This window comes from Xenia sp. Carnegie-2017, unplaced genomic scaffold (genome assembly GCF_021976095.1).
Source record: "Xenia sp. Carnegie-2017 unplaced genomic scaffold, XeniaSp_v1 HiC_scaffold_19, whole genome shotgun sequence".
NCBI classification, from domain to species: Eukaryota; Metazoa; Cnidaria; class Anthozoa; order Malacalcyonacea; family Xeniidae; genus Xenia; species Xenia sp. Carnegie-2017.
In genome coordinates this window covers 4,858,310-4,885,933 of record NW_025813481.1, presented here as the reverse complement: position 1 = coordinate 4,885,933, position 27,624 = coordinate 4,858,310, and the positions used below count along the sequence as shown (strand labels likewise).

General features: G+C 36.5%; 2 protein-coding genes and 1 long non-coding RNA gene across 52 annotated transcripts in view; all 3 read right to left on the bottom strand.

Moving 5' to 3' along the window:
- Nucleotides 1-3: 3 nt before the first annotated feature.
- On the bottom strand, nucleotides 4-13,281 carry LOC124439328 (protein MLP1-like). The gene is given in 10 exon segments (XM_046989552.1): nucleotides 4-457; nucleotides 536-787; nucleotides 1,143-1,391; nucleotides 1,490-1,952; nucleotides 1,955-6,961; nucleotides 7,651-7,809; nucleotides 8,314-9,442; nucleotides 9,589-9,935; nucleotides 10,006-10,195; nucleotides 10,282-13,281. Coding segments are annotated over 10 exon segments (9,468 nt in total). The 5' UTR covers nucleotides 11,798-13,281; the 3' UTR covers nucleotides 4-301.
- A 4,394-nt stretch (nucleotides 13,282-17,675) lies between these two features.
- On the bottom strand, nucleotides 17,676-18,655 carry LOC124439142. The gene is made up of 2 exons (XR_006946288.1): nucleotides 18,452-18,655; nucleotides 17,676-18,117 (listed from the first exon to the last, which is right to left on the bottom strand). It is a non-coding gene; the product is annotated as an uncharacterized LOC124439142 (long non-coding RNA).
- Nucleotides 18,656-19,595: 940 nt separating this feature from the next.
- LOC124438358 (trichohyalin-like) overlaps nucleotides 19,596-27,624 on the bottom strand; it is a 30,294-nt gene continuing 22,265 nt past the window's right edge. For 43 of the 50 annotated variants that reach the window (XM_046988448.1, XM_046988459.1, XM_046988447.1 and 40 more), the window contains 9 exons: nucleotides 27,081-27,151; nucleotides 26,240-26,282; nucleotides 25,078-25,101; nucleotides 24,308-24,535; nucleotides 22,945-23,221; nucleotides 21,741-22,711; nucleotides 21,282-21,341; nucleotides 20,459-20,648; nucleotides 19,596-20,375 (listed from right to left, as the gene is read on the bottom strand). In XM_046988448.1, coding sequence (XP_046844404.1) covers nucleotides 20,102-20,375; nucleotides 20,459-20,648; nucleotides 21,282-21,341; nucleotides 21,741-22,711; nucleotides 22,945-23,221; nucleotides 24,308-24,535; nucleotides 25,078-25,101; nucleotides 26,240-26,282; nucleotides 27,081-27,151 — 2,138 coding nt within the window. In that variant the 3' untranslated portion in view covers nucleotides 19,596-20,101. Of the gene's footprint in view, nucleotides 20,376-20,458; nucleotides 20,649-21,281; nucleotides 21,342-21,631; nucleotides 22,712-22,944; nucleotides 23,222-24,307; nucleotides 24,536-25,077; nucleotides 25,102-26,239; nucleotides 26,283-27,080; nucleotides 27,152-27,624 lie in introns of those variants that run through there. The other 7 variants (XM_046988463.1, XM_046988469.1, XM_046988462.1 and 4 more) reach the window with 5 other exon arrangements.

Below are 27,624 nucleotides of genomic sequence, written 5' to 3'. Positions count from 1 at the left end.
TTATTTCAATTTTTCTGTGATGCTGAGTATTTTGAGCAAATGACTACCACATCAATCTTACCATCAATTTTACCATAAATTACACCATAAATTATACCATAAATTATACCATACATGATACATTACACCATAAATTATACCATAAATCGAACCATAAATTACATCATTTGTTTATTCTTACATTATTTAATGTTATGTTATTAACTATTATCGGCATGCATATAATAAAAAATTTTTTGACATGGAGAGGTCCTAGCGCCCTGAAAGATGTTTTCAAGGAAAGCAGTGTAACCTTTCTTCATCAAAAACTTGCGTCTGAATCCTCCTGTAACAATTCAGCTTCTTTCTTCAATTCTTGAAAAAATACTTGGTATTGTTGAATTGTCGAGTCTCTGTCGCGTACTTTTTGGCGTAGTTCATCAAACATCTGTGTTTGTGATTGAAGTTGCTTTTTTTGCTAGAAAAGAAAGAAATCTGAACATTAAACTTCTGTATAAAGCTGATATTAAATAAAACTAACGTCAATCATGCTCACCGCTTCCTCGACAGTCTTCTTCAATGTTTTCAATACATCACGATATTTTTCGGCTAAATCTTCTTTTTCACGTTCATATTTTTGTCTCAATTCAAGTTTCTCCTTTCCCATACTCCTTATCAACTCTTGTTTCTGATTATTTAACATTGCATTTTCTTCATAAAGCTCTTTTAATTTACTTTCCATTTGCAATTTCTCTGAATTCATTTTCTCTTGGAATTCTGCGCTTAACTTCTCGTAAATGACGACAATCTTAATATTATGGAAACATGACTAAATATGATTATTACGTTTAAAACAAAGGATTTATCTACAGAAGACAGAAGATTATCTCCAATCATTTTTCTGTTAGAGTTATACGGGATTAATTGAACACTAAGCTAGAGCAGAAGCCATCAATCATCAGTGGCTGGAACAGAGAGACTGTTGTCCTTCTTGATAGATTCAAACTAACCGACAGAAGATTATAAAAAGAATATCTATGCAGGAAGTCAATCGTGTGTCTGTTTACTGCGCAAGTTGAGCGGCAAATTAATAGCGTATAGCGCTTACACAAAAATCACGAAATATGGTCTTCAACATGAAGTTTCATATCCACAGTTCTAACCTGTTTTTCGAGATTTTTTTGTTTCACAGACATTTCATCAACGATATGCCAATGTTTCTTTTGTAATTTCTCCATTTCCATCCTTAACGATGATAGTATTTCATAAAAACTTTTTCTCTCTTCATTTATCTCAACGTTCAAATCATTCACAATGTGCGCGTCATGAGCACGGTTTTGTTGAACAGTGGAATTCGCATATTCAATCCATTTATTTTTTATTTCCTCTCTTACTTCTGAAAGTTTTGATGCCTAAACAAAAAGACGGTAAGTATAAAAAACGCCAATGACTAGACCTGAATACTCGTGAAACAAAGAGATCATTTTGTGGCTATTATGATTTAACAAACCAATTCAATATTATCTGTCTTCATTTTAATTAAATCCTCTTGAAGCGACGTTTCTTTTGTTCTAATTTCTTTTCCTGCCTCTTCCATATCATCCTGAAACTTTTTTTTTAATTCCTCTTCCACTTCAATCCTCATTTTCTCCTTACTCGTCATTAAGTCTTTTCTTTCATTGTCAAATGAAATTTGAAGATTTTCTTTCTCAACACTATATTCCCTGATTGTTTCATTTTTCTCCTCATTCAGTCGAACGATTTCGTCAACAAGATTCTTCACAACACTTTCCAATGTAGTTCTTTCATGTTGGATATTTTCTTGCATACCTGATTTATCAGCATCGTGCTGTCCAAACAATTTGTGTATATGCTTCTGAAAATCCATTAACATACCCACCTTGTCCTTAAGTTCACTGTTCTGCTCCTCTAACATATCCACCTTATCTTTAAGTTCACTGTTCTGTTCCTCTAACATATCCCCTTATCCTCAGGTTCACTGTTCTGTTCCTCTAACATATCTACCTTGACCTTAAGTTCACTGGTCTGTTCCTCTAACATATCCACCTTATCCTTAAGTTCACTGGTCTGTTCCTCTAACATATCCACCTTATCCTTAGGTTCACTGTTCTGTTCTTCTAACATATCCACCTTGTTCTTAGGTTCACTGGTCTGTTGCTCTATCATATCCACTTTGTCCTTAGGTTCACTGGTCTGTTCCTCTAACGCATCCACCTGGTCCTTAGGTTCACTGGTCTGATCCTCTAACATATCCACCTTGTCCTTAGATTCACTGGTCTGTTCCTCTAACATATCCACCTTGTCCATAGGTTCACTGCTCTGTTCCTTTAACATATCCACCTTGTCTTTAGGTTCACTGTTCTGTTCCTCTAACGTATTCACCTTGTCCATAGATTCACTGTTCTGTTCTTCTAACATATTCACCTTGTCCTTAGGTTCACTGGTCTGTTCCTCTAACATATCCACCTTGTCCTTAGGTTCACAGCTCTGTTCCTCTAACATATCCACTTTGTCCTTAGGTTCACTGGTCTGTTCCTCTAACATATCCACTTTGTCCTTAGGTTCACTGGTCTGTTCCTCTAACATATCCACTTTGTTCTTAGGTTCACTGGTCTGTTCCTCTAACATATCCACCTCGTCCTTAGATTCACTGTTCTGTTCCTCTAACATATCCACCTTGTCCTTAGATTCACTGTTCTGTTCCTCTAACATATTCACCTTGTCCTTAGATTCACTGTTCTGTTCTTCTAACATATCCACCTTGTTCTTAGGTTCACTGGTCTGTTGCTCTATCATATCCACCTCGTCCTTAGATTCACTGTTCTGTTCCTCTAACATATCCACCTTGTCCTTAGATTCACTGTTCTGTTCCTCTAACATATCCACCTTGTCCTTAGATTCACTGTTCTGTTCTTCTAACATATCCACCTTGTTCTTAGGTTCACTGGTCTGTTGCTCTATCATATCCACTTTGTCCTTAGGTTCACTGGTCTGTTCCTCTAACGCATCCACCTGGTCCTTAGGTTCACTGGTCTGATCCTCTAACATATCCACCTTGTCCTTAGATTCACTGGTCTGTTCCTCTAACATATCCACCTTGTCCATAGGTTCACTGCTCTGTTCCTTTAACATATCCACCTTGTCTTTAGGTTCACTGTTTTGTTCCTCTAACGTATTCACCTTGTCCATAGATTCACTGTTCTGTTCTTCTAACATATTCACCTTGTCCTTAGGTTCACTGGTCTGTTCCTCTAACATATCCACCTTGTCCTTAGGTTCACAGCTCTGTTCCTCTAACATATCCACTTTGTCCTTAGGTTCACTGGTCTGTTCCTCTAACATATCCACTTTGTCCTTAGGTTCACTGGTCTGTTCCTCTAACATATCCACCTTTTCCTTAGGTTCACTGTTCTGTTCTTCTAACATATCCACATTATCATTAAGTTCACTGTGCTGTTCCTTTAACATATCCACCATATCCTTAGGTTCACTGTTCTGTTCTTCTAACATATCCACCTTATCCTTAGATTCACTGTTCTGTTCCTCTAACATATCCACCTTGTCCTTAGATTCACTGTTCTGTTCCTCTAACATATTCACCTTGTCCTTAGATTCACTGTTCTGTTCTTCTAACATATCCACCTTGTCCTTAGGTTCACTGTTCTGTTCTTCTAACATATTCACCTTGTCCTTAGGTTCACTGTTCTGTTCCTCTAACATATCCACTTTGTCCTTAGGTTCACTGGTCTGTTCCTCTAGCATATCCACTTTGTCCTTAGGTTCACTGGTCTGTTCTTCTAACGTATCCACTTTGTCCTTAGATTCACTGTTCTGTTCTTCTAACATATTCACCTTGTCCTTAGGTTCACTATTCTGTTCCTCTAACATATCCACCTTGTCCTTAGATTCACTGTTCTGTTCTTCTAACGTATCCACCTTAGGTTCACTGGTCTGTTCCTCTAACATATCCACTTTGTCCTTAGGTTCACTGGTCTGTTCTTCTAACATATCCACTTTGTCCTTAGGTTCACTGTTCTGTTCCTCTAACGTATCCACCATGTCCTTAGGTTCACCGGTCTGTTCCTCTAACGTATCCACCTTGTCCTTAGATTCACTGTTCTGTTCTTCTAACATATCCACTTTGTCCTTAGGTTCACTGGTCTGTTCCTCTAACATATCCACTTTGTCCTTAGGTTCACTGGTCTGTTCTTCTAACATATCCACCTTGTCCTTAGGTTCACTGGTCTGTTCCTCTAACATATCCACTTTGTCCTTAGGTTCACTGTTCTGTTCCTCTAACGTATCCACCATGTCCTTAGGTTCACCGGTCTGTTCCTCTAACGTATCCACCTTGTCCTTAGATTCACTGTTCTGTTCTTCTAACATATCCACTTTGTCCTTAGGTTCACTGGTCTGTTCCTCTAACATATCCACCTTGTTCTTAGGTTCACTGTTCTGTTCTTCTAACGTATCCACCTTATCCTTAAGTTCACTGGTCTGTTCCTCTAACAAATCCACCTTGTCCTTAGGTTCACTGTTCTGTTCTTCTAACATATCCACCTTGTCCTTAGGTTCATTGGTCTGTTCTTCTAACATATCCACCTTGTCCTTAGGTTCACTATTCTGTTCTTCTAACATATCCACCTTGTCCATAGGTTCACTGGTTTGATCCTCTAACATATCCACCTTGTCCTTAGGTTCACCGGTCTGTTCCTCTAACGTATCCACCTTGTCCTTAGATTCACTGTTCTGTTCTTCTAACATATCCACCTTGTCCTTAGGTTCACTGGTCTGTTCTTCTAACATATCCACCTTGTCCTTAGGTTCACTGTTCTGTTCTTCTAACATATCCACCTTGTCCTTAGGTTCACTGTTCTGTTCTTCTAACATATTCACCTTGTCCTTAGGTTCACTGTTCTGTTCCTCTAACATATCCACTTTGTCCTTAGGTTCACTGGTCTGTTCCTCTAGCATATCCACTTTGTCCTTAGGTTCACTGGTCTGTTCTTCTAACATATCCACCTTGTCCTTAAGTTCACTGGTCTGTTCCTCTAACATATCCACCTTTTCCTTAGGTTCACTGGTCTGATCCTCTAACATATTCACCTTGTCCTTAGATTCACTGTTCTGTTCCTCTAACGTATCCACCATGTCCTTAGGTTCACCGGTCTGTTCCTCTAACGTATCCACCTTGTCCTTAGATTCACTGTTCTGTTCTTCTAACATATCCACTTTGTCCTTAGGTTCACTGGTCTGTTCCTCTAACATATCCACCTTGTTCTTAGGTTCACTGTTCTGTTCTTCTAACGTATCCACCTTATCCTTAGGTTCACTGGTCTGTTCCTCTAACAAATCCACCTTGTCCTTAGGTTCACTGTTCTGTTCTTCTAACATATCCACCTTGTCCTTAGGTTCACTGGTCTGTTCTTCTAACATATCCACCTTGTCCTTAGGTTCACTATTCTGTTCTTCTAACATATCCACCTTGTCCATAGGTTCACTGGTTTGATCCTCTAACATATCCACCTTGTCCTTAGGTTCACCGGTCTGTTCCTCTAACGTATCCACCTTGTCCTTAGATTCACTGTTCTGTTCTTCTAACATATCCACCTTGTCCTTAGGTTCACTGGTCTGTTCTTCTAACATATCCACCTTGTCCTTAGGTTCACTGGTCTGTTCCTCTAACATATCCACCTTTTCCTTAGGTTCACTGTTCTGTTCTTCTAACATATCCACATTATCATTAAGTTCACTGTGCTGTTCCTTTAACATATCCACCATATCCTTAGGTTCACTGTTCTGTTCTTCAAACATATCCTCCTTATCCTTAGGTTCACTGGTCTGTTCTTCTAACATATTCACCTTGTCCTTAGATTCACTGGTCTGTTCCTCTAACATATCCACGTTGTCCTTAGGTTCACTGGTCTGTTCCTCTAACATATCCACTTTGTCCTTAAGTTCACTGTTCTGTTCCTCTAACACATTCACCTTGTCCTTAGGTTCACTGGTCTGTTCCATTAACATATCCACCATATCCTTAGGTTCAGTGTTCTGTTCTTCTAACATAACCACCTTATCCTTAGGTTCACTGGTCTGTTCCTCTAACACATTCACCTTGTCCTTAGGTTCACTGGTCTGTCCCTCTAACGTATCCACCTTATCCTTAGGTTCACTGGTCTGTTCCTCTAACACATTCACCTTGTCCTTAGGTTCACTGGTCTGTCCCTCTAACGTATCCACCTTATCCTTAGGTTCACCGTTCTGCTTTTCTAACATATCCACCTTGTCCTTAAGTTCACTGCTCTGTTCCTTTAACACATCCACCTTATCCTTAGGTTCACTACTCTGTTCCTCTAACATATCCACCTTGTTCTTAAGTTCACTGTACTGCTTCTCTAACATATCCACCTTATCTTTAAGTTCACTGTTCTTTTCCTCTAACATATCCACCTTATCCTTAGGTTCACTGTTCTGTTCCTCTAACATATCAACCTTGTCCTTAAGTTCACTGTTCTGTTCCTCTAACATATCCACCTTGTCCTTAAGTTCACTGCTCTGTTCCTTTAACACATCCACCTTATCCTTAGGTTCACTACTCTGTTCCTCTAACATATCCACCTTGTCCTTAAGTTCACTGTACTGCTTCTCTAACATATCCACCTTATCCTTAAGTTCACTGTTCTTTTCCTCTAACATATCCACCTTATCGTTAGGTTCACTGTTTTGTTCCTCTAACATATCCATCTTATCCTTAAGTTCACTATTCTGCTCCTCTAATATATTCATCTTATCCTTAAGTTCACTGTTCTGTTCTTCCAACATATCCACCTTATCCTTAAGTTCACTGTTCTGTTCTTCCAACATATCCACCTTATCCTTAAGTTCACTGTTCTGTTCCATCTTAATTTCAGCTCCAAACTTCTCTTTCTTCTCCAAGATTTTTCTTCTCCACCATTTCCAGCTTCATCTTCATTGTGATCTTACTTCAGTCTCCACACTTCTCCAGCTTCATCTTCATTGATTCATTTGTCTTCCATTTTCATTGATCATTATTTCTCCTCCCTCAGCTTCCTTCATTGTGATCATTATTTCAGTCTCCCCACTTCCAGCTTCATCTTCATTTGATTCAGTTATTTAGTTCTCTCCATTTCCATCTTCATTTCATTGTGATTACTTCAGCTCCACTTCATTTTCTTCATTGTTCACCACTCCAATCCACATTCTTCAGTTCCCATCTTCTCCACCACTTTTATAACATTGTTCTAACTTCTCCAGCTTCACTTTATTTGTCTCACCCATCATTTATTCTATCTTCCATCTTCATCTTCATTGTGATCAGTTATTTCAGTCTCCACCCAGCTTATCTTCATTGTGATCAGTCTCCTCACTCTCCAGCTTCATCTTCATTGTGATCAGTTATTCAGTCCATCACTTCCAGCTTCATCTTCATTGTGATCAGTTACTTCAGTCTCCACCACTTCTCCAGCTTTATCTTCATTGTGATCAGTTACTTCAGTCTCCCCACTTCTCCAGCTTCATCTTCATTGTGATCAGTTACTTCAGGCTCCATCACTTTTCCAGCTTCATCTTCATTGTGAACAGTTACTTCAGTCTCCACCCTTCTCCAGCTTTATCTTCATTGTGATCAGTTACTTCAGTCTCCCTACTTCTCCATCTTCATCTTCATTGTGATCAGTTATTTCAGGCTCCATCACTTCCCCAGCTTCATCTTCATTGTGATCAGTTACTTCAGGCTCCACCACTTTTCCAGCTTCATCTTCATTGTGATCAGTTACTTCAGTCTCCCCACTTCTCCAGCTTCATCTTCATTGTGATTTTCACCATCCATCACTTCATCCAGTTCATTTCATTTGATCACTTCCTTCATTCTGTCCATTCTCCAGCTCACTTCATTCATTTCATTGCCATTTAGTCCACTTCTCCAGCTTCATCTTCATTGTGAACAGTTTAGTCTCCCCACTTCTCAGCTTCATCTTCATTGTGAACAGTTTTCAGGCTCCACTTCTCCAGCTTCATCTTCATTGTTTATCCAGTCTCCATTTCTCCAGCTTCATCTTCATTGTGAATAGTTACTTCAGTCTCCACTTCTCCAGCTTCATCTTCATTGTGATCAGTTACTTCAGTCTCCCACTTCTCCAGCTTCATCTTCATTGTGACAGTTACTTCAGTCTCCACTTCTCCAGCTTCATCTTCATTGTGATTTACTTCGTCTCCACCACTTCTCCAGCTTCATCTTCATTGAACTTAGTTACTTTTCTCCAGCTTCATCTTCATTGTGATTAGTTACTTCACACTTCTCCAGCTTCATCTTCATTGTGAACAGTTACTTCAGGCTCCATCACTTCTCCAGCTTCATCTTCATTGTTATTAGTTACTTCAGAATCATCCATTTCTCTATTTTTATCTTCATTGTTACCAGTAAGTTCGTGCTCATTCAACTCTTTAGCTTCATCTTCACTGTGTCCATCCTCTGATATTAAGCTAGTTACATCAGAAAAAGTATTTTCGTCAGAATCTTCAACCATATACTTAGTATCACAAGATGGTTTTTTGTTGTCTTTCTCCAAAATGCAGACATCCTCTGAGTTACTATTATTTTCAAGACCATCTTGTTTCTCATTATTTTCTTCGCGATCGTTGATCTTAAAGTTCTTACTTTTTGCATTTTCTTGACCTATGACTCGAAATTTAAGAGCTCTATGGGCACGATCTAAATCTTTCTTTGCTATCACAAGCATTTTTTTATATTTCTGCAAGATCTCATGTTGCTCAACGGAATCAATAATTTCTTTATCATCGCCAGGTGTTGCGCATGCTCTCTTTCGTGGGGATGTATTCTTTGCCTTCACCTTGCCACAAATTCCAATATCTTCAAGAAAAGCCAATGTTTTTTCGCGGAATAAAGAAATTATTTTCATATTTTTTTTCTTATTGTTCTTTGTTGCTCTACTTAACTTCTTCGTCTTTCTATGGTTGTTGTCAATGTACTCCTCACGAGGCAACTGACAAATGTCAAATCTCTCAGTGTAAAACATCTTTTCGGTAGCAGGTGAAAGTTCAATGATTTCTGGAATTACTTTATTCCTGGTCGTTTCTTGGATAACATCCACAACGTCCAACGTTTTTTCTTGTGTAGTCGGTGCTTCAAGAGTTGCATCATTTTTATTTTTTGTATAAGAATCATCCACACTCGTATTTATTGAACAAAAAAACCCTTCAGCATCACTCGGCTCACTATCACTGATGCATGGGTCAAGAAATCTGTCATTTTTCTTTCCGTAATCTTCAAGGACATTTTCCAATATTTGAACCAACCCATCAGTCAATGCGCTTCTCGTTTGTATCTTCTCGGTATTGGCATTCATTTCCTTTGAGAAATTTTCAAACTCAGCATTGGAAAGATCGTTTTGTGATGTAAGTACTATGGGAAATAAGAAATTATTAAACGATGTCTAAACCATATCTATACATATACTTATATACGAAATACGTACATGTCTACATGGTTAACCTTTCTGCATAAAATGTTTACAAAAATACGCAAAACGGAAACCTGTGCGCAATTACCTGGATTGTCTTCAATGCTGGACCAACTCGATTTGCGTTTTTCATCATTGAAAAACTCGTTAGGTTCTTTCATGACAGTTTCCAAGGCAACCACGGCCTGTTCAATGATGTGATTGGCTGCTTTATGATCTCGACATCGTTTTCTTTGTAACTCCAATAGCTCAAACCTCAACGGCAACTGTTGTTGAATTTTAAAACTCTCTTGCTTCAACACATCATTGTCATATTCTTCAACTTGATCCTCTTCGCGGGTTCTCTGTAGGTTTTCCAAAGTTTCGTTTTCTTTGCTCAAAATTTCTTGATAAAGTTCTCCCACTTCAGCATGATGTTTCCAAGCATCGATAAGCCTGTAAAGATAAACTAAGATGTTTGTGTATAGTTAATGATTTCAAAACTTTATGCACTCAACCGCAGTACCTGTTCTTTTCATGTTTTATTTTGCAATTATGTTTTTCTCGTTTTAAACGTGAATTTACTTCATCTTTCATTTCCATGTAATAAAGACGAGACAAATTAAATATTTCTTTTTTCCATATGTCTTCCATCAATATCTCGCGAGCTTTCAAACAGCGCAATTCTTTGTCTCTATCATCAGAATCTTCTGGGCCTGGTTAATAAGAAACAAACAGGAATAGAATGCGTTAAAATTTTACTTGTGAATGTAAAATCATTACATAATACATAATTTATAACCTTGTAAAGCAACTTGCTTTTCCTGCCACATTTGGCGTTCCTGGTCAAAACGATTTTGTAAGTCTTGCAGAGATGTTTCCAGCTCTTCATTATGACTTGTGTCACTTGAATTCTTGATGTTGTCCAAATGTCCTCTTTCTTTTTCATCATCACTACGTTTGACATTGTTCTTCACGCTGTCATCTTCTGAATGCTTCTGCAGTACCTTGTCAAATGATTTTTCCATGTAGTCGGATATATTGAAATGTTCACAAGTAACATCGCCATTATCTTGAGTGGCATCAGTGTCATCCAGTCTTCCTGTAACCGATGTCTCGAAATGTTGCTTCAATACTTCATTAACAACTTCATGCACACAAAAATCCTTCGCAAATTCTTTCTGCATTTCCTCCATAGCACCTTGAATTACAACAGCATGCCTTATTTCATTTCGTAATTTTTCAACAGTGTACGAAATCAAAAGTTTCTTTTCTTTTTCTTTCAAAACCAAGCGCAGTTTATCCTTCATTCTTAAATCAAACACGCCACAGTCAAAAATTTCCATTTCTAAAATTTGTTCTAACGTTTGCAACTCGAAAAACAAATTAATGTCATCAATCTCCAAAGAGGATGTGCTTAAGCTTTCACGTAAAGAAATACTTGCGTATTCCTCCAATAACTCGAAAGACGCACTTTGAAGACGAATTTTTCTTAAATCGTTGACTATCTGCTCTTTCAAACACGAATCCTCACAGCATTTATACGAGAAGATGTTCTGTGTTAGTTCATCGAGTCTATCGTTGAAGACATTACATTTCAGCTCGTGTTCTTCGATAATCCTGCGAACCTTTAACTCCAAATTTGATACTTTCTGTTTTAAATCTTCGTTTTCAACGTCTAATTCTTCAAGTCGAAAACTCAATACAGAATAAGCTTGTTCAAGATTTGCATCAGTTTCCTCGGCATTACCCAAACTGCGAGATAATGACACCTTTGTTTCAGTCAGTGTTTCTGGTAATATTTTGGAACGAGAATCAAGTTCAAGACACTCCTTTGATCCATCCTCAATAAGTCTGTGAACATTGTTCAGATCTTCCATGAAATCTTCAGCTTTATTTTTGAGCCGAATTATTTCGTCTTTGCTTCTGTTTAATGCTTGAGATAGTTGTTTGTTCTCTTCCTCTATTACAGGCAAAGACTTCGTCTTTCTTTCTACGTTAACTAAATTATCAGTTGTGTTAACACTGTCGAGAAACTGAGCTTTTCTTTGAGGTATATCTTTCTCGAAGTCCAGTATATCCAGCAATTTCTCGTCCGTTGTCGCTTCTTCAGTCTTTATATTTGTTTTTTCAACACATACGCTCCCTTCCTTCAAACATTCTTCTTGGATTTTCAGGGTTTTTTCTTTCCTTTCAAACTCCTCGCGTAATCTCTTCTCAAGATCTTTTCTTTCAAACTCAAAACTCTTTAAAATGTTCAAAATGTCCATTCTGTGCTTTTCCTCCACTTCTTTTAAGCTTTTGCAGTGACGTTCCATTTTTTACAGGGAAAACTATCTCAAACTGTATCCGTAATGCGCGAACAAAGTGATTTGAGTAATTATCAAAAGTTTAAAACACATTCTGTCACAAATTGATGAATGTATTCTTATATATATCCCATTGTTGACTTGAATGCAATCAATTGCAACAATAATTGAGCATATTCAAATTATGATTGGTACCTGTAAAATGTCTCAAATAAAATTGTAAAATAAAAGTACATTATTTTATTAACAAATATCTTATTGACAATTAATTATACAACAGCAGTGCAATACATCATTACAATGGAATGCTATAAAACGGCCGTCAAAGATCTTTCAACATTTCCGTACGAGGTATTTAGACAAAGGCATAAAATTTGAAACACAGTTGCTTGAATCCACTACGAAAGGCACCTGTCGATTGTCGCGTTCTACAAGCACATCTCTTGTAGAACGCGACAAGAGATGTGCCATATTTGAAAGGTCTTGTTGCCATTTTTTGTTGCCATATTTGAAAGGTCTTTAGGACTAAATCGTTCGCATTACTGTATAAACTGCGTTTTTAGATCGTCAGGTATGTTCTTTAAAAGTCGCAGACATTTAAAAAAGATGGAGATTTTCATTAAATTGCTTTAATGCCAATTTAACAGTCACTACAATACACATAGATTCTTCAAAATAGAAACAAGAAAAGTGTGGTACATATTGTAACAGTGTAAATGAGAACAACAAGATGGGCAAACACATCATTGTGCTGGCTTTTAATAGTAGGTAGGACGGATCAGTAAACAACAAATTTAGGTAAGTGTTTTACGAAGATTGTCAATTAATAGTAGTTGCATGCTATGAAATTTTGGTTGAGGAAATTGCTGCTAAAATAATGACTTTTAAATTGTTTTAAGGGGTTGTAAATAACTGCAAAAATATTTGCTCTCTTTGTAGACTTTAATAGTTTATTCTATCAATTTTCCATCATAAATTGATGCATTTTTACTTTCAAGCAAAGATTTTAGAGACAATAAAAATTGCAATTCTTAAAATACAGCTATCTAGGTTACGTTTAAGTAGCAATAAAAAATCACTCAAGCTCTGAGATGTTAATTTATGCATATATATCAGAGAAGCAGACTTGTCGAAGAGTTTTAAGCTGTTTAGACTCGAGAGTCAATCAGTAACAAAACCAACACTTTCTTTACTCGGACAATGCAAATATTTTTTGGTTCAATTGCTGAAAAACAAGTATTGAATTATATTTTGCTAGTGCCGTATATGTGAAGTCAAAGGAGGGTTATTGATGCTCTTATAATATCTTGCTCAAGAGGAATTCTTGGATAAATCATCCGACACCGAAGGTCTTCTGTTTTTTTAGGTTTTCCCGTAGCTCCTCTCGCATCTTTTTCTAAATGTTTTCCTGTTCATCTTCCTGCAACTCTTTCCGTACGTCTTCACGTTTCTCCTCTCTTTTCTTTTCCGTACGTCTTCCTGTTCCACTTCCCTTAACGTTTACCGTGCGTCTTCACGTTTCTCCTCTCTTTTCTTTTCCGTACGTCTTCCAGTTCCTCTTCCCTTAATGTTTTCGGTATGTCTTCCGGTACCTCCACTGAAATATCATGGCATGCGTCTTCTCTTTCCTCTTTTACTAACTCTTGCAGTAGGTCTTTCTGTCGCTGTTCCATTGTTGCTACGTATTTGAAAATAAAATATGATTGTTTATAGTTGTATTAGAAGAAATTTTAGGTTCTCTATAGAATTTAAAAGTATTTAATTTCAGTTAGATTGATTTTACTCATTAAATGTTAGCAATCTAAACTTGCTAACACAGAGGATACATGGCGCTTATTAAAAGAGCACTTCACTAGTAATGTGCCTCCATTTATAAATTATAAAATGATACATAGCATACAGTGACATACACTACGTTTTAGCTAGAGACCCGTAGAAATTGCCTGTTGAACATAATAGAGACGAGATTGTTTGGACTTTGAAAAAAGAATGTATTGAAGTATTTCGTAGCAAGTATATCTAGAATAAAACTTAAGCATGCTATTAAACTGTAGAAAACTTATTTAAATGTACTTGCTAAAACAATTAATATATGTTCAGGTCTCGAAGTACTACTCTCATCACCTCAATGAACATCTAAATACTCATAATCCTGCTTTGGTATGTTAGATAGTGCTCGCACTCCTTCCTCTTTAAAACTCAAAGAAGCACTGCACATCAAAAAACTCAAACCTAATCTCAACAAACAGATTCATTATTACAATACTATCTTTAATTTGTAAATAACTTAACATCCCTAATTATAATTTCTAAAAAACTTCCGTATCCACCTCTATTGTCTATATATATCATCTATCATATTCATAAATTAACTGTATGTAAATATTTCATTCATTATACTGCACTGAAGATGGCATACGTTGGCCGAAACATTTATGCATTAAAAAATTTAAAAAAAGTTGTCGTCTACGTTAAATTTTGATTTAAATCGTGCTGCTATGAAATTATCATAGGGAAATATTGAAACATTTGTTATTTAACCGGAAAAATCGCGTACTAAACATTTTATAATGAAATAGTACAAATGATGAGCTCTGTTTGCAGTCTTTAAAAAGATCACGAGTTCATGTTTAGCCGTAATTGTACGACAAACTATACTATTACTTTGTTATGATATACTTGAGACATTTTCTCTCTCTTCATTACTCTCTTCGCTTCAGAAAGCCTCGTTACCCGGCCTAGCTTTTAAAAAACACTTCCAGTGAATCTGCATATGATGAATTCGTTTTGCAAATTTACAAGTAGTTAAATTTTCGTTGTAGCTGTTAATTGTTGATCAGTGGTTTGCTTAAGTCAGTGACGAGGAAGTTGCCAACTCAAGGGAAAGAGGAGTTTACGCGAGACTTGTTAAAACAAATGCTTAAAGTGCGATCGTGTAAAGCATGTTTTTACCGAAATATTTTTTATGCAGTTCAAAGAAAGATAAATCGTAGAAAAGCATTGTGACATCAAAGGTGATCTGGTTATATATTTATTCAGTCAATTATAATGCTTCACATCGACTTTGTATTTTGAGATGGAAAACATCAACCGTGAAAACTATGAAAAACACAATGACATCGTTCATTTTATACACATCCCAAGCATTGGCCAATGCAAAGTTGAAATTTGGAAAAATTATTTTCATTACAAACATTGTTAAGTGCTAAAAAATTTGTACGCTATCAAGCCAGAAGAGAATATATTTCTAACGGCAAATAGAGCAGAAACTACAGTAAAAATCAAGATCGAATTATAGATTTATCTAAAAACCTCAGCTATCAACTTTCTTCTCACCTGAGACTAATTTAGTAGACTTTCTCCATTTCAATCGGACGTCCTTGGTTCCATACTGACTGCGCTCTTTGATTATGTGAATTCTAAGTTCAGCCGACACAAACTCCACATTATCATCAGCATGACAAACTAGACGTAGTGAACTCTAAAATATTGCTGACTCGTAGCCGCATTATTTAGCATAATTCGCCGCTCGAATAGTTCAGCTTCAACGGAAAAAGACTCAATCGCCAGTTTTGACTTGTCTTAATATAAATAGCATCCTATGACAAGTTGGTAAGCAAAAATTTTTTTGATCATATGCTTTGTATTCGTCAAAATGAGGGCGAAATGTCATTTTTTTAACGAATTTCCCGTTCATGGTAATTATGATGAGTCGATAGTATTGTGGAGATCCATAAATCAAAATGGCTATGTTCTCATTGGTGTTGATGGAGAGACATTTCATCTCATCTTGAATTGTTTTATGTGTACCTCTTGTTAAAAAGAAATCAAGACGATGGCCAATTTCACTGTTATACAGATACATCATAATCTGGCGTTGTTCATTTTCGACAGTTGCAATAATACTTTTGTTGTGTGATATTACAGCAAGAAAAAATGAGGAATTTTGAATAATTCTGTCTTGCGAAGAGAGAATCAACAAATAGCCGCCATTTGGTTTGTTTTTGTAACCCAACAATAGATATACTATGCCGTTTTCATCAATGTTCATGCATATTACTTGCCTATTTTCACCGTCAAAGCTTTCTGTACACCACGGTTGAAGCTTTCCAATTATGTGCAGAGTGAACGTTAACACTCCAGTAACAACTCCAAGCTAATTGCAACAACAGCAAAACCATCCATTGGTCACAACAGTACCACGAGAAAACTCTTTCCAAACGCCCACAGAGTCGCTCTAATCGACGATTCTGGGGAAAGCGAAAATGGTCATCGAGAACAGGAACGGCTCCCCAAAGCAGTTCCTCCTCACAAAATCCAACAAAAAAAAAAGCTTCCGAGGAAGCTCAGGAACAACCAAGAACAGCTGAAAACTACAGTGTACCTCATCCACTTTTAGACATCGTCCTGACAGTCAGGACAACAGCTGGACCCCTACATCATAACCTCAAAAACTGGGTAAAACTTACATCAGACAACCAGATTTTACAAATGGTGACCGGGTACCAGATTCCTTTGACGTTCGTACTATATCAGTGGTGACAGTCTAACAAAAAGAAGTCGAGAAGAACAAACAAAGGCAATACCGACAGCCATAGAGGAACTGCAGCTGAAAGGAGCTCTGAAGAAGGCCGACAAAGTAAAGGATCAGTACACGTCGACACTCTTTATTGTGAAACAAGGTACAAAAAACCGACCTGTTTTCAACTTGAAATCTCTGAATCATAGTGTCCTCGTGGAGAAATTCAAACTGGAAGAATTAGACATGGTTTGGTGTTATCTTGCACCGAAAGATTACATGATGAAGCTGGATTTACAAGATGCGTACTTCATGATTCCCATACATGCAGCACACAAGAATTACTTAAGACTGGAATTCCAAGGCAAGACTTACAAGTTTCAAGAAATTTATTTGGGCTGGCATCCCCCCCTATCCGCGCCTTCACAAGTTTGATCAAACCGGTGATAGCGGTATTACGTTCGTCAGGAATCAAGATAGAGATTTACCTAGACTACATTCTAATAATGCACCATAGTAAACAGAAAATTGTCGAGATATTCAACCGGGTACTAACGTTGCTGAGGAATTTGCGATTTTGATCAAACTGGAGAAATGCTCCCCCTTTCCCTCTCAGGAACTAGTCTTTCTTGGGGCCTTGATAAGTTCTCCTAAGATGTCCTTTGCAGTACCAAAGGAAATACTCCGAGTGCGCGAAAGTGCATATGTCAGCAATGATTGGTCGGATGAACCATGTGGCAAGGATTGGCATCTATTCTGCACCTCTTTATTTTCGTGACTTGTAACAAGCGTACATCAATTGTCTGCACAGGAGAGGCCGCTATACAAGGTTATCACGTGTACAAATTTTGCTCAATCCATTAGCACTAGCAGAGCTTCAGTGGTGGATATCACCGACGATCTTACATCACAATGGTACAGCGATACGCTTTCCGCCAATGGATCTGACAATTGCTACAGACGCTTCCACCAGAGGTTGGGCAGCGTTATGCAAAGGAATAAGGACAGGAGGGAGATGGGCCTTTCGCGAAGCAAAGAGCCATATCAACGACTTGGAACTGAAAACGGCTCTATTGGCAATCAAGGCGTTTCTCAAAAAAGGAACCCAACGCCACAACATTTGAAGTTGTTAATAGACAACACGACAGTTTTGGCGTACATCAACAAGAAAGACGGCACAAAGTCAGCTCGGCTAGCAAAACTAGCCATGGAGATTTGGATATATTTTCTTTCTCGCAACATTTGGATCACAGCAAAGCATCTTTCTGGATTGATGAACCTGGAAGTAGATTACGCATCCTGCAACTACAGCAACCAAACTGAAAAGATAATATAGTCCAGTACATTTCGGAAAATAACAACCCGATATTACACACCGCAAGTGAATTTATTCGCTTCCCTACTGAGCAATCAAGTACCCAAATACATAGTACGTTATCCCAATCCTGGGGCAATGGTAACGGACGCTTTCTCCGTAGTTTGTAACAACTGGACAGTCTTCATTCATCCACGACTTGCTCTGATACCAAGGATTTTACTGAAATTGAAACGCAACAAAAGCAACAGAACTGCTGATTGCACCAAACTGGCAGAGCCAACCCTGTTTCCAATGATACTAAAAATGTTAGTGGACTTTCCAGCAAGTTTGCCCGTTCTACCATCAACAATATCACTTCTATCTTCACTGGAAGAGTTGCACCCACTTTGGAAAAGTCTCCAGTTGACGGTATAGTTGATTTGAGGAATGGTATTGAAACAGCGGGAATTCCAGGAGAGGTGCGCAAAATTCTCATGGCATTATGGCAAGGATCTACACAAAATAGATACGGGGGGTCATGGAAAGTATGGTCAAGTGTGAGTCTTCAACGGCAGAAGTGTGCCCTTTCAGCTGGAGGTAAACAAAAAGCCAGAGCGACACATACATATAGTAGGTCTAGATCATCGAGTTCTATAATAACTGGAATGGCTAAGTGGACTGGGACCTGACTCCAAAAAATGGCGGCTAATGGACCTATCTCCGCTGAAATGATCGCTTTGCAAAAAAATTATATTCTCGACCTCCTCCTGATGTCTATAGCTAGTTATACAGCATTTTAAAAAAACAAGCACGATATCTTTTTTTGAATTTCTTTTAAAATACTAACACTTCAATCGTTCGATTGTTGGATATTGTAGTGTCCACTAAAAGGAACATGTCGCTTTCACAGGTGCGATATTTCTTTTGTTTGTTCATCAAAACTTGAAAAGCAATTGGTCTTGAAGCTTGAGCGATAAAATCCGACTGATTCTTTGTAGGTCGTTTGTGTTCAGTAAGTTTAAGTTCCTGCCAGTTTCCCAGACATAGGAGGCGTGGCAGTCGGAGCAGTTTATTTTATAACTGCACCTTGTCGTTCGTTGGGTTGTTCTTTGTCCTTTATGTTCGTTAGTACTAGTCGTAACGTTGGGAATGGGTTATGTGCGACACGTATGTTGTATGGTCGTAAGATACGCGAGATAGTCTCAGACGTACCTTTCATGTAAGGTATCGTTGCTGTTGTCACTGAGTTGTTCGTTTCGTTCGTAAGTGTTGCGTTTGATGAAGTCAGAGTTATAGTTGTTTTTGTCAAAAACACGTTTGAGATAAATTGTTTTCGTTGTGTAGAGCGTCCGGTGAATAACATATGATTTGTGCACGTCTTGTAAATGTTCTGATTGTGGTGGCTTTGTGTGATGTAGGGTTGTAAGATGATTGGTCTAGTAGTCGGTCAGTATGTGTTGGCTTGCGATAAACTGTTGTTCGTAGTTTTTGATTGTCCTGTTTTACCAAACAGTCGATAAAAGGAAGAGTTCCATTTTCTTCAACATCTTTGGTAAATTGTATGCGGCTGTTCTGTTTGTTGATGTGAGTGTGAAAGTCGTCAATCTCGTCTGCATGTAGTGCTGTGATTGTGTCATCTACGTAGCGGAACTAAAAAGGTAATGCATGCTTGTAAGTCGTGAGCGCCCGTTCCTCTATAGATTGCATTACAATTTCAGCAACTACAACAGAAACGGGTGAGCCAATTGCTGTTCTTCTCAGGACTATACCAACCTAGACGATCTACATTTATCTAAATAGTTAATTTCCCTTAGGATGAATGGGCTTAATTTATATTTTTTTCTCCTAAAGCCGATATTAGTAACAGTTACTCATAGGAATTGCTCGTTACTCGATTACCTGTCTTTAACTATTGTAGTCAAAGAAAAAAAAAGTGAAGTCGTAACTTAAGGAGTTTGATTGCTGTTGGTAAGAATAATCAATAAACTTCGTCGTCTTTGGAATACGTTTAACCAATTAATATGTTTGGAACGATAAGGCAGGTTCTCTTGTTCACTATAAACAACAAACAAACAACATTTGTATACCGGCCAGTATTAATCCCCGCCAGGGGGGTTGACCGGTCCATGAATTGTTCACTATGAATGAAAAATATTCTAATATTGTTCACTATGAAGAAATATTGTTCTCTTGTTCACTATGAATGAAAAATATTCTGTTTGTATGTATGCAAGGCTTCTCGAAGGTCGACAGAGGTTGTGATGTAGAAAACAAATGTTAGAATTCAGGTATTTTTCAGATTAAAAAAAGACGAAAAATTGAGTTAGGTAACTCAACATCTGATTAACACTCGCACTTCCAAAATCACTTAATAAAACGATCTACAATAAATATATATGGTCAAATTTATGTACTGGTACAGCATCTTGCTTGATTGTCCATTGAAAAAAGTAAGTCTACGCTTACGCTGCTTTTCTTCCAGTGTTTTCATTTGAACTCAAGCACTCATCTTCTTTTCACTCCTGTCATAAATTCCATTCATAGCACCTTGTTTAGACTGATCAGACAGCTGAACACGCAAATCTTTTTCTATTTCATGAAGTAGACATTCATGTCCACACTCTTTTAATGCCAGCAGCAGTGCTTTCAGAGAAGCATGTTGCCCATCTTTTTCAAGCCATGTGTTTATCACATATCGTGTAGGATTGTCATGATATTTTTCTGCTATGATGTTTTCTTGATCTTTTGGCAAGTTCAGGGCTTTGTAGAGGCTGAAAAATAAATAATTCAGGAGTACAATTTGTCAACAAGCCAAAACAATCATTTGTACGACTTTAATTAATGTGAAAATCACCTTCTCCAGTCATTCTCTAATAACTCATTGCCATCTTTTAAACGTTCTTCTAACTTTCTTCGAATATGATCAGGTAATTCTGAAAACGTTGTTTCTAGATTACACTCGTTTGATGACTGGTCGGTCAGAACCACATTGGCATGCTCTTGATAGCTATTGTTTACGACAGTTAGTTCACCTGTTAGATCATCTAACAAGTGAATAAGGTCAATGATTACTAACTTTCATGTTAATCCAGGGATGAATCTATTGGAAGACATCAATTGGACTCAATCACAGGATTCAACTTTATGATATTTCCATCTTCCTGCTATAGCTTAATACAATCATGCAACTATGACGCATCAAATCTCAAACAGCAAACATACCATTCAAGCATAATCTATACTAATTTCAAATAGTAAAACCAATTTTGGGACAGAGTTCGATCTATTCACAAGCTAAACTACCAACCTACTTATTATCATACAACAGCAAGCAAAGATGGTAGCTGGATTCCTTGATGTTATTGTTTCTTCGTGATAGTGGGAACTATAGTGAAACTATAACATCAAGGAATAGAAAGCAAAAACAAACAAATAACATAAACTGGTAACAATATGACATAAATTAGTAAGTTACAACAGGAAGATGGAATTACCAAAAAGTCGAACCGTGTGAGAGACAAATGATGCGTTAAATGTCGTACCTAACATTCTATTGACAAAGTAAAGGGCAATGAGTTGATGGTTTGGTACGATTATATGTACTATAGTTTAGTACATGCCTTGTACAGTATGTTACTCTAAATTTATTTCATTTGTACAGCTGTGCAATGACTTACTGCATGGCTCCAAATTCATTGACGCAATAGATGACGTGTCAGCATTCGAAGAGGCAATTTCTGAAAAATATAACATATTAAAAAAATCAGAAAATTGAATACCTATACAGGCATATCTGAAATTGAGTTAGTATAAGATATAGCATTTCTTGGTAATTAACTTCGAGTTTTGCTTTACTTTTTAAATTTAACTAAAAAAAAGATAATATTACAACATCCCTCAAGAAAACAGCAGTGTGCGTGGGCACGAATTTAAGGTACATTTAGCAATTCAGTAAATAATTTAAACAAACTTTATGAATTCAGACTAGATGACTAGTTGACAAACTTATCGGAATAAAATATTTGACCTCCTAACGAAGCAAGTATGAAAGCTTGCGATTAACATAAAATGTCAGAAATTGTAAAAAAGATATTACGTCAACATTTTATGTCAGAAGCAAAGAAACTTTTCATAACCTCCGCTGCTATCCATGGGATTCGCACATTGATCAAAACAACCACAGCTCTCGCAGTTTTCTTCTCCAAATAAGTCTGTTAAAGCTCTATCTAGTTTAAAGCATATAAAATATTTGTAGTTTTTATCCAAGTTCTTGTGAATATATCTACCAACACCATATCCAAAAGGAATTCTTCTGCGACCTTCAACATGAAAATACACAAGCACACCAGACTCGCCATTTTTAAGAAAATTCTTCTTGGATTTCACCAAAACAGCATTAGCCACATCAATGTCCTCTTTAGGATCAAAATAGGAGTAATCGATATCACAAATTTGGCCTTCTCTTCCTTTTCTCTCATATTTTTTCACGTTAACTACTCGAGGAGGCGTCGCATGAACTCGTTCCTTTAGCACCTTCCATACATATTTCCAAGAAGGTGTTTCTATTCCTTTTTTTCTGAAATTCAATGAAACATTTGGATTCACTTCTATTGACATGATGTCCACGTCGTTTTTTAAACTATATTTACTGAAATGGCCTAATTCAGTTTCCTCATTTTCAATGACGAAGTATTGATTTTCTTCCAAATGCGATTTAAATTGTTTTGGGTTCTTTTCTTCCTCACGGAGCATTTTATAAAGCTGGTCATCACCATCTCCATTGTAACAAACATGGCAACATGCCAACGCGTAATGTTTCCCGTTGTGGCAACAGAACATCGTTAATCTACCTTTCGAAATTCCCTTATTTTTTCTTCTTACGGAAATCACCACCTTTGATAACAGCTGAAATTCCGGTGTTGTGGGCGGTTTCGGACGAAATTCAAAATACTTCGAAGCATCCGGTCCAAATTTCTTATTAATCTGATTTTTCAGAAAATCATCATCAAAGCTTCCTTTTTCATAATCAACTGAGACATACAAATGGAAGTATGGTATCTTCTCGTTAGCACTAGCTGTTCCATACTCCCCACGCATCCAAGGTAAACTGTAAATCAAATTTGAATAAATTGATGGTTATATTATATTGCAGAATTAATAAATATGTAGTTAGTCGTAAAACGAGTGAACATCAAAAACAAAGAATTCATAACTCTTGCTAACCAAATGCTTTTTCTGTTTTCATTTCGAACCGATAAATTTGAACAACTTTTTAGCATTTAATTATCTTCATGTATCAATTGTAGTCCAAGATTTAAATAACAGTGGAATAAAGTTCACCTTCTGAGCTTTTTACGCACATCATCTCGAATGCTAAATTTGTTATCAAGAAACGTCTTTTCAAATAAACGGTCATCATCGAGATTTAGATTATGGACATTCAACAAAGTATCATCTCTTGAACAACCACCATTAGAACTTTCATCATTTGAAGTTTCTCCACAAGAATTTTCTTCACTAAAACTGTCATCATCACAGTTGTCGTCATAGGAACTTTCATCACTGGAGGTTTCGTCAAGAAATAAGTTCTCAGAACTAGTTGTCAGATGGTGAGGGCCTTTAAGAAAATCACAACAAAATGATGAAATAATGAAAGAATAGAAAATTATAAGTCAAAGAGTCAAATCTATCAGTTACGATGTTTATCAATGCCAAACAAGTGATATTATCTCATCTCACCAACATGTTGCGCATGTTTTTGTCATTATGAAAACAACTATTCTTTCTAATGGCTGTCATTAAAGTTGGCGTGAGTTGCGGTAACGCTAATCTGAGTAACTAGAAATTATAGTTAAAACCACCACCGTGTGGGCCAAACGCAAGCAGAAAAAAGACTTTTAACTGTAAAGTATTAGGTCGTCAATAAAAATTCATTCCTGCAACAGCAGTTTGCTGTGACTATAAGTGCTAAAGCGCCTTTAGTGTATTCTGTTATAAATAAACAAAAAGCTGGTAATGATTCCGTGTTCTACAAACACGCAAAATCGAAACCCAATACAAACTCTAACCCTTAACTTTATATTACTAGGCCATGGCCGACATATTGGTTAGAGATTTTATGAGGGATCCATATCGCGTGTTGAAAAACACGGAACTATAACCGCCTGACACTCGTCTTTAACCGTCACGTAGATTGTTTTCAACAATTTAGTTGCAAGTTATCTCGCTTGCATATCTCACGTGTCTCCTTAGCAAAAAATCAATCATCAAAGTTTAAATACTTCAAAGCCTTTTGCACTCAACAGGTCAAGAAATTTCACTCATTTTTAATGGATAAGATCATGACAATAACAGGTAATTTTGAACAGATTGTTTCTAAATTCCACTTAGTTGATGTTTGCTGGGTCACATAAACAAATGTAGACGCACTTTCTCTCATCAATTATTTTACCTAGTAGATTACATAACAAGTGAGTGAAATAAATCACTTCTGAATTTGAAATCTATGGAAAATTTATTTAGGTCTCATAAGGTAGAGTAATTTGTTTCCAACAAAAATGTGTATCACTATATTCCATAGCAAAGGAAGAGATATCAACTTTATTGTCTCTAATACCTTTTTTCCTTTCCTTGAATTCCTATTGATACTTTCGCATTTTCTACAATCCAATAGGCTAAAAAAACTGTCTGCTATTAAACTTACTCATGGTTTCCTGTTTTCGTACATCTTCTTGTTCCTCCTCCCGTACCTCATGCCGTAAATCTTCTCGTTTCTCCTCTTGCAGCTCTTGTCGTACATCTTGTCGTTCCTCCTCCGTCAGTTCTTGCCGTACATCTTTCCGTCGCTCCATCCGCAGCTCTTGTCGTACATCTGTTTGTTGCTCGCCCCATGGCTTTGTCCGCTCTACCTTCCACCCTTTTCCCGATGCTTCTAGATGTTACACAATTCATAAAATCTTTAATTTTTATATCAATACACTTTATTGTTATTCAAAAAGTTTAGGTGAATAATTCAACTACAGAGTTTCAGTTGACCTGCTTGATGTTGATAAACTAGTCAACACATAAGATAGTGTGACTCATGGGAAGTAGGATGAAAGATAATTAGGAGGACCTATATTCATGTATGCAAGTTTTAATCTGCACAAAACAATGGATTTCAAAGAAACTTAATGCAGCATGTCATGTGTATATAAATATTCCCCCCTCAATCATCGATCTTCTTACGTACATGGCGTGACCAAGGCACGAGTTAATAATATACAGCTAATTCAATTGACCCAGCTTTTCTAGTTCAATTTATAATTCAGAAACAGTGCTATTTTAGTACCTTATTATATGGGAGTAGGCTTTCAAACTGTTTGGCTTTTTCATGTTTTTGTTAAAAATTCGTCTTTATGCTCACCAAATTTTGCTGAAATTCTAGATTTTGTTTTCAGTTACTTTTAGTTTAAAAATATCAATATTTGTTACCTTCTATAGATGGTATGGCGGTCTCTATTAAAGTAAACAAGAAATATTTTATGTTTGGAAACAAAAAAATGAAAAAACTAGTAACAACACGAAATTTGATACTGTTACATTAAAGAAAAGAAAAGACAGAAAACCATTTAAAAATTAAAGATGTTTATGTGTGTTTTTGTTAAAGTAAATAGTTTCAACCGGGGAGTATCGCTACATGTTTATAGATGTAGATCGTCAAGGTTAATAGAGTCCTAAGAAGGATTGTTGGTGTTGATGTTATTTGAAAACAGTCATGAGAAGGACTGTTGGATTCTTAAAATTGACTTCCATGTAGGGTACACGAATTTGATTTTGAAACCTCAGGCTACACACGCTCATTAATATTCATTATTTGACGCGGTATACACAATGCAGACACAGTACAGAATATTTAACATTAAATTGGCAGTGCCCTGATTAAAAGGAAGAATGGTCAGGTAGTCGGTCCTATGGACATCTTTGTGGAAGTGTGCAAGAAAAACTGCTAAGTTTTTTGCTCAATTCTTTGATACAATCCAGGAGACTATGATGTCTGAGAAATACTAAAGTGTGTTAGAGCCAATCTCTATAGAACAATTTTTGTGAAGAGTTGCAGTAACTGCAAAAGAATATCGAGCATGATTATAATTAGTCAGCAGCAGTATAATTTGGTAGCAGGATTGGTTGATGGGCATAAAGTACTTTCTTTAAGCCTGTCGATCGAGAAATAAAGAAGACTTAAAAAGCAACTTCATTGAGAGCCTGCGATAAGTTGTGAGAATGTGAAGAAGGCAGAGGCCAGTCTAGAAAGATGGTGACGTTCTTCTAAAAGTAGAGGAAGACTATATCAGAGGCTAAAACATGTTTGATGCTTAAGACACAAATCAAAATCTTGAGAGATAAGGCCAAGGGGTAATGAGAATATAGCTGAGCAGGTAGAATTATTAAAGTAAGACAAAAAGATTATGGTATATGGACAAAGTGAAAGACGACATGAAGTCGAGTGGTGTCGCTGATGAATGATACTTTACAATAAACAAGCTTGTAAGTCTTTGAACGATATTATACAATAACCATCAAGCTGAGATCTAAATCGTACTCTTTCTATGAAACTGCTCCGTAAAATAAATGCAAAACAAAGTCTAGTATTTACCTTGGTTCAATAAAGCCTGAGATTTATATAGTCGAAAGTCTATCTATATTGCAAAAAATAAAATGTTATTTTAATTTTAAAACGTCACTCACTTTATGTAAAATAACGGAGCACACAAATCTAAATATCTTAATGTTTAAACGTGCGCGAAGAAAGTGCGATCTTTAATTTACATAAAATTAGATAATTCAATCAAATATGCTAAAATATTAGATTTTGTTTCCAGTTATCTTAAGAAAAAATATCAATATTCTTTACAATAAACAGCTGGTTGTATGATTTTCTTCATTAAAGTTAATAAGAAATACTTTATGATGTTTGAAGAGTAAAAAATCAAAAAATCTAAGCAAGTGTTAGAAAAAATACAGCAAGAACAATTTACTTGTTGTTTTTTTTTAAAGAAAATTGATTTCCTTATACCTTGGGCTTAACAAAATATTAAGGTTTTTTGCTCATTTACCAAATTGTGCTTGATTTCAAAACAAATAAAAGATGACCAGTTTCAGAGCCCAAGTCTCCCTGACACAACAAATTTCATTTGTTCAAATGTTTTAACTGTTTTTTAAAGCTATTCAAGTATATCAAAATATTTCAATTAAAAAATGTAAAATCCTATATGTGATATCGCCATGTATAAGGGACATTAATAGAACAACAAAAAATTAAAAGGTAACATTGGAATTGATGACTGTCCACAACGCGAGTTTGCAAAGTTTAAGATTCATTTAATAAAATGAAGTACCATCAACGAAATTATGGTACCACTTTATTCGATGTGTCTTCACACAAAATATAAAATGATGTTAAGAAGACAAAAACATACTAATTGTATCAAACGTACCTCGTCTAGCTCCTTCTCTAGAACTTCTATTGATTTCCCTTGTAACTCCAACCACCCTTCCTTCGTTATTTCTAAATGATACACAATTCATACACTTTTATAGATTTAAATCTATGGCGATTTCATGTTATTAAAATTAGGTCAATTATAGTTTAAATTGACATCATGTTGCGATTAACGTATCAACATCTAAGAGAGTGACTCAAGGACGAAGGAAAATTGATAGTTGGGGACTATTACTCGTATAAGCATGTCATAATCCGAAAAAACAATGGATTTTAAAGAAACTTAATGCGGTTTATAAAAAGTTCAATTACCCTAAATACACTAAGAAAAGCTGCCTTAGATGGCAAATAATCCCTTCCTGCTTGCTTTGTAAACTTACTTTTAAGCACAATTTGTTCATTGTTTAGGCTAATAATTCGTTTTACGCTTACCAGTCTAGAAAGATGGCGGTATGCTTTAGAAAGTAAAGGATAATTATATCAGAGGTAAAAAGATGTTAGATGCTTAAGAGACAAGACAAAAGCTTGAGAGGTCAGGT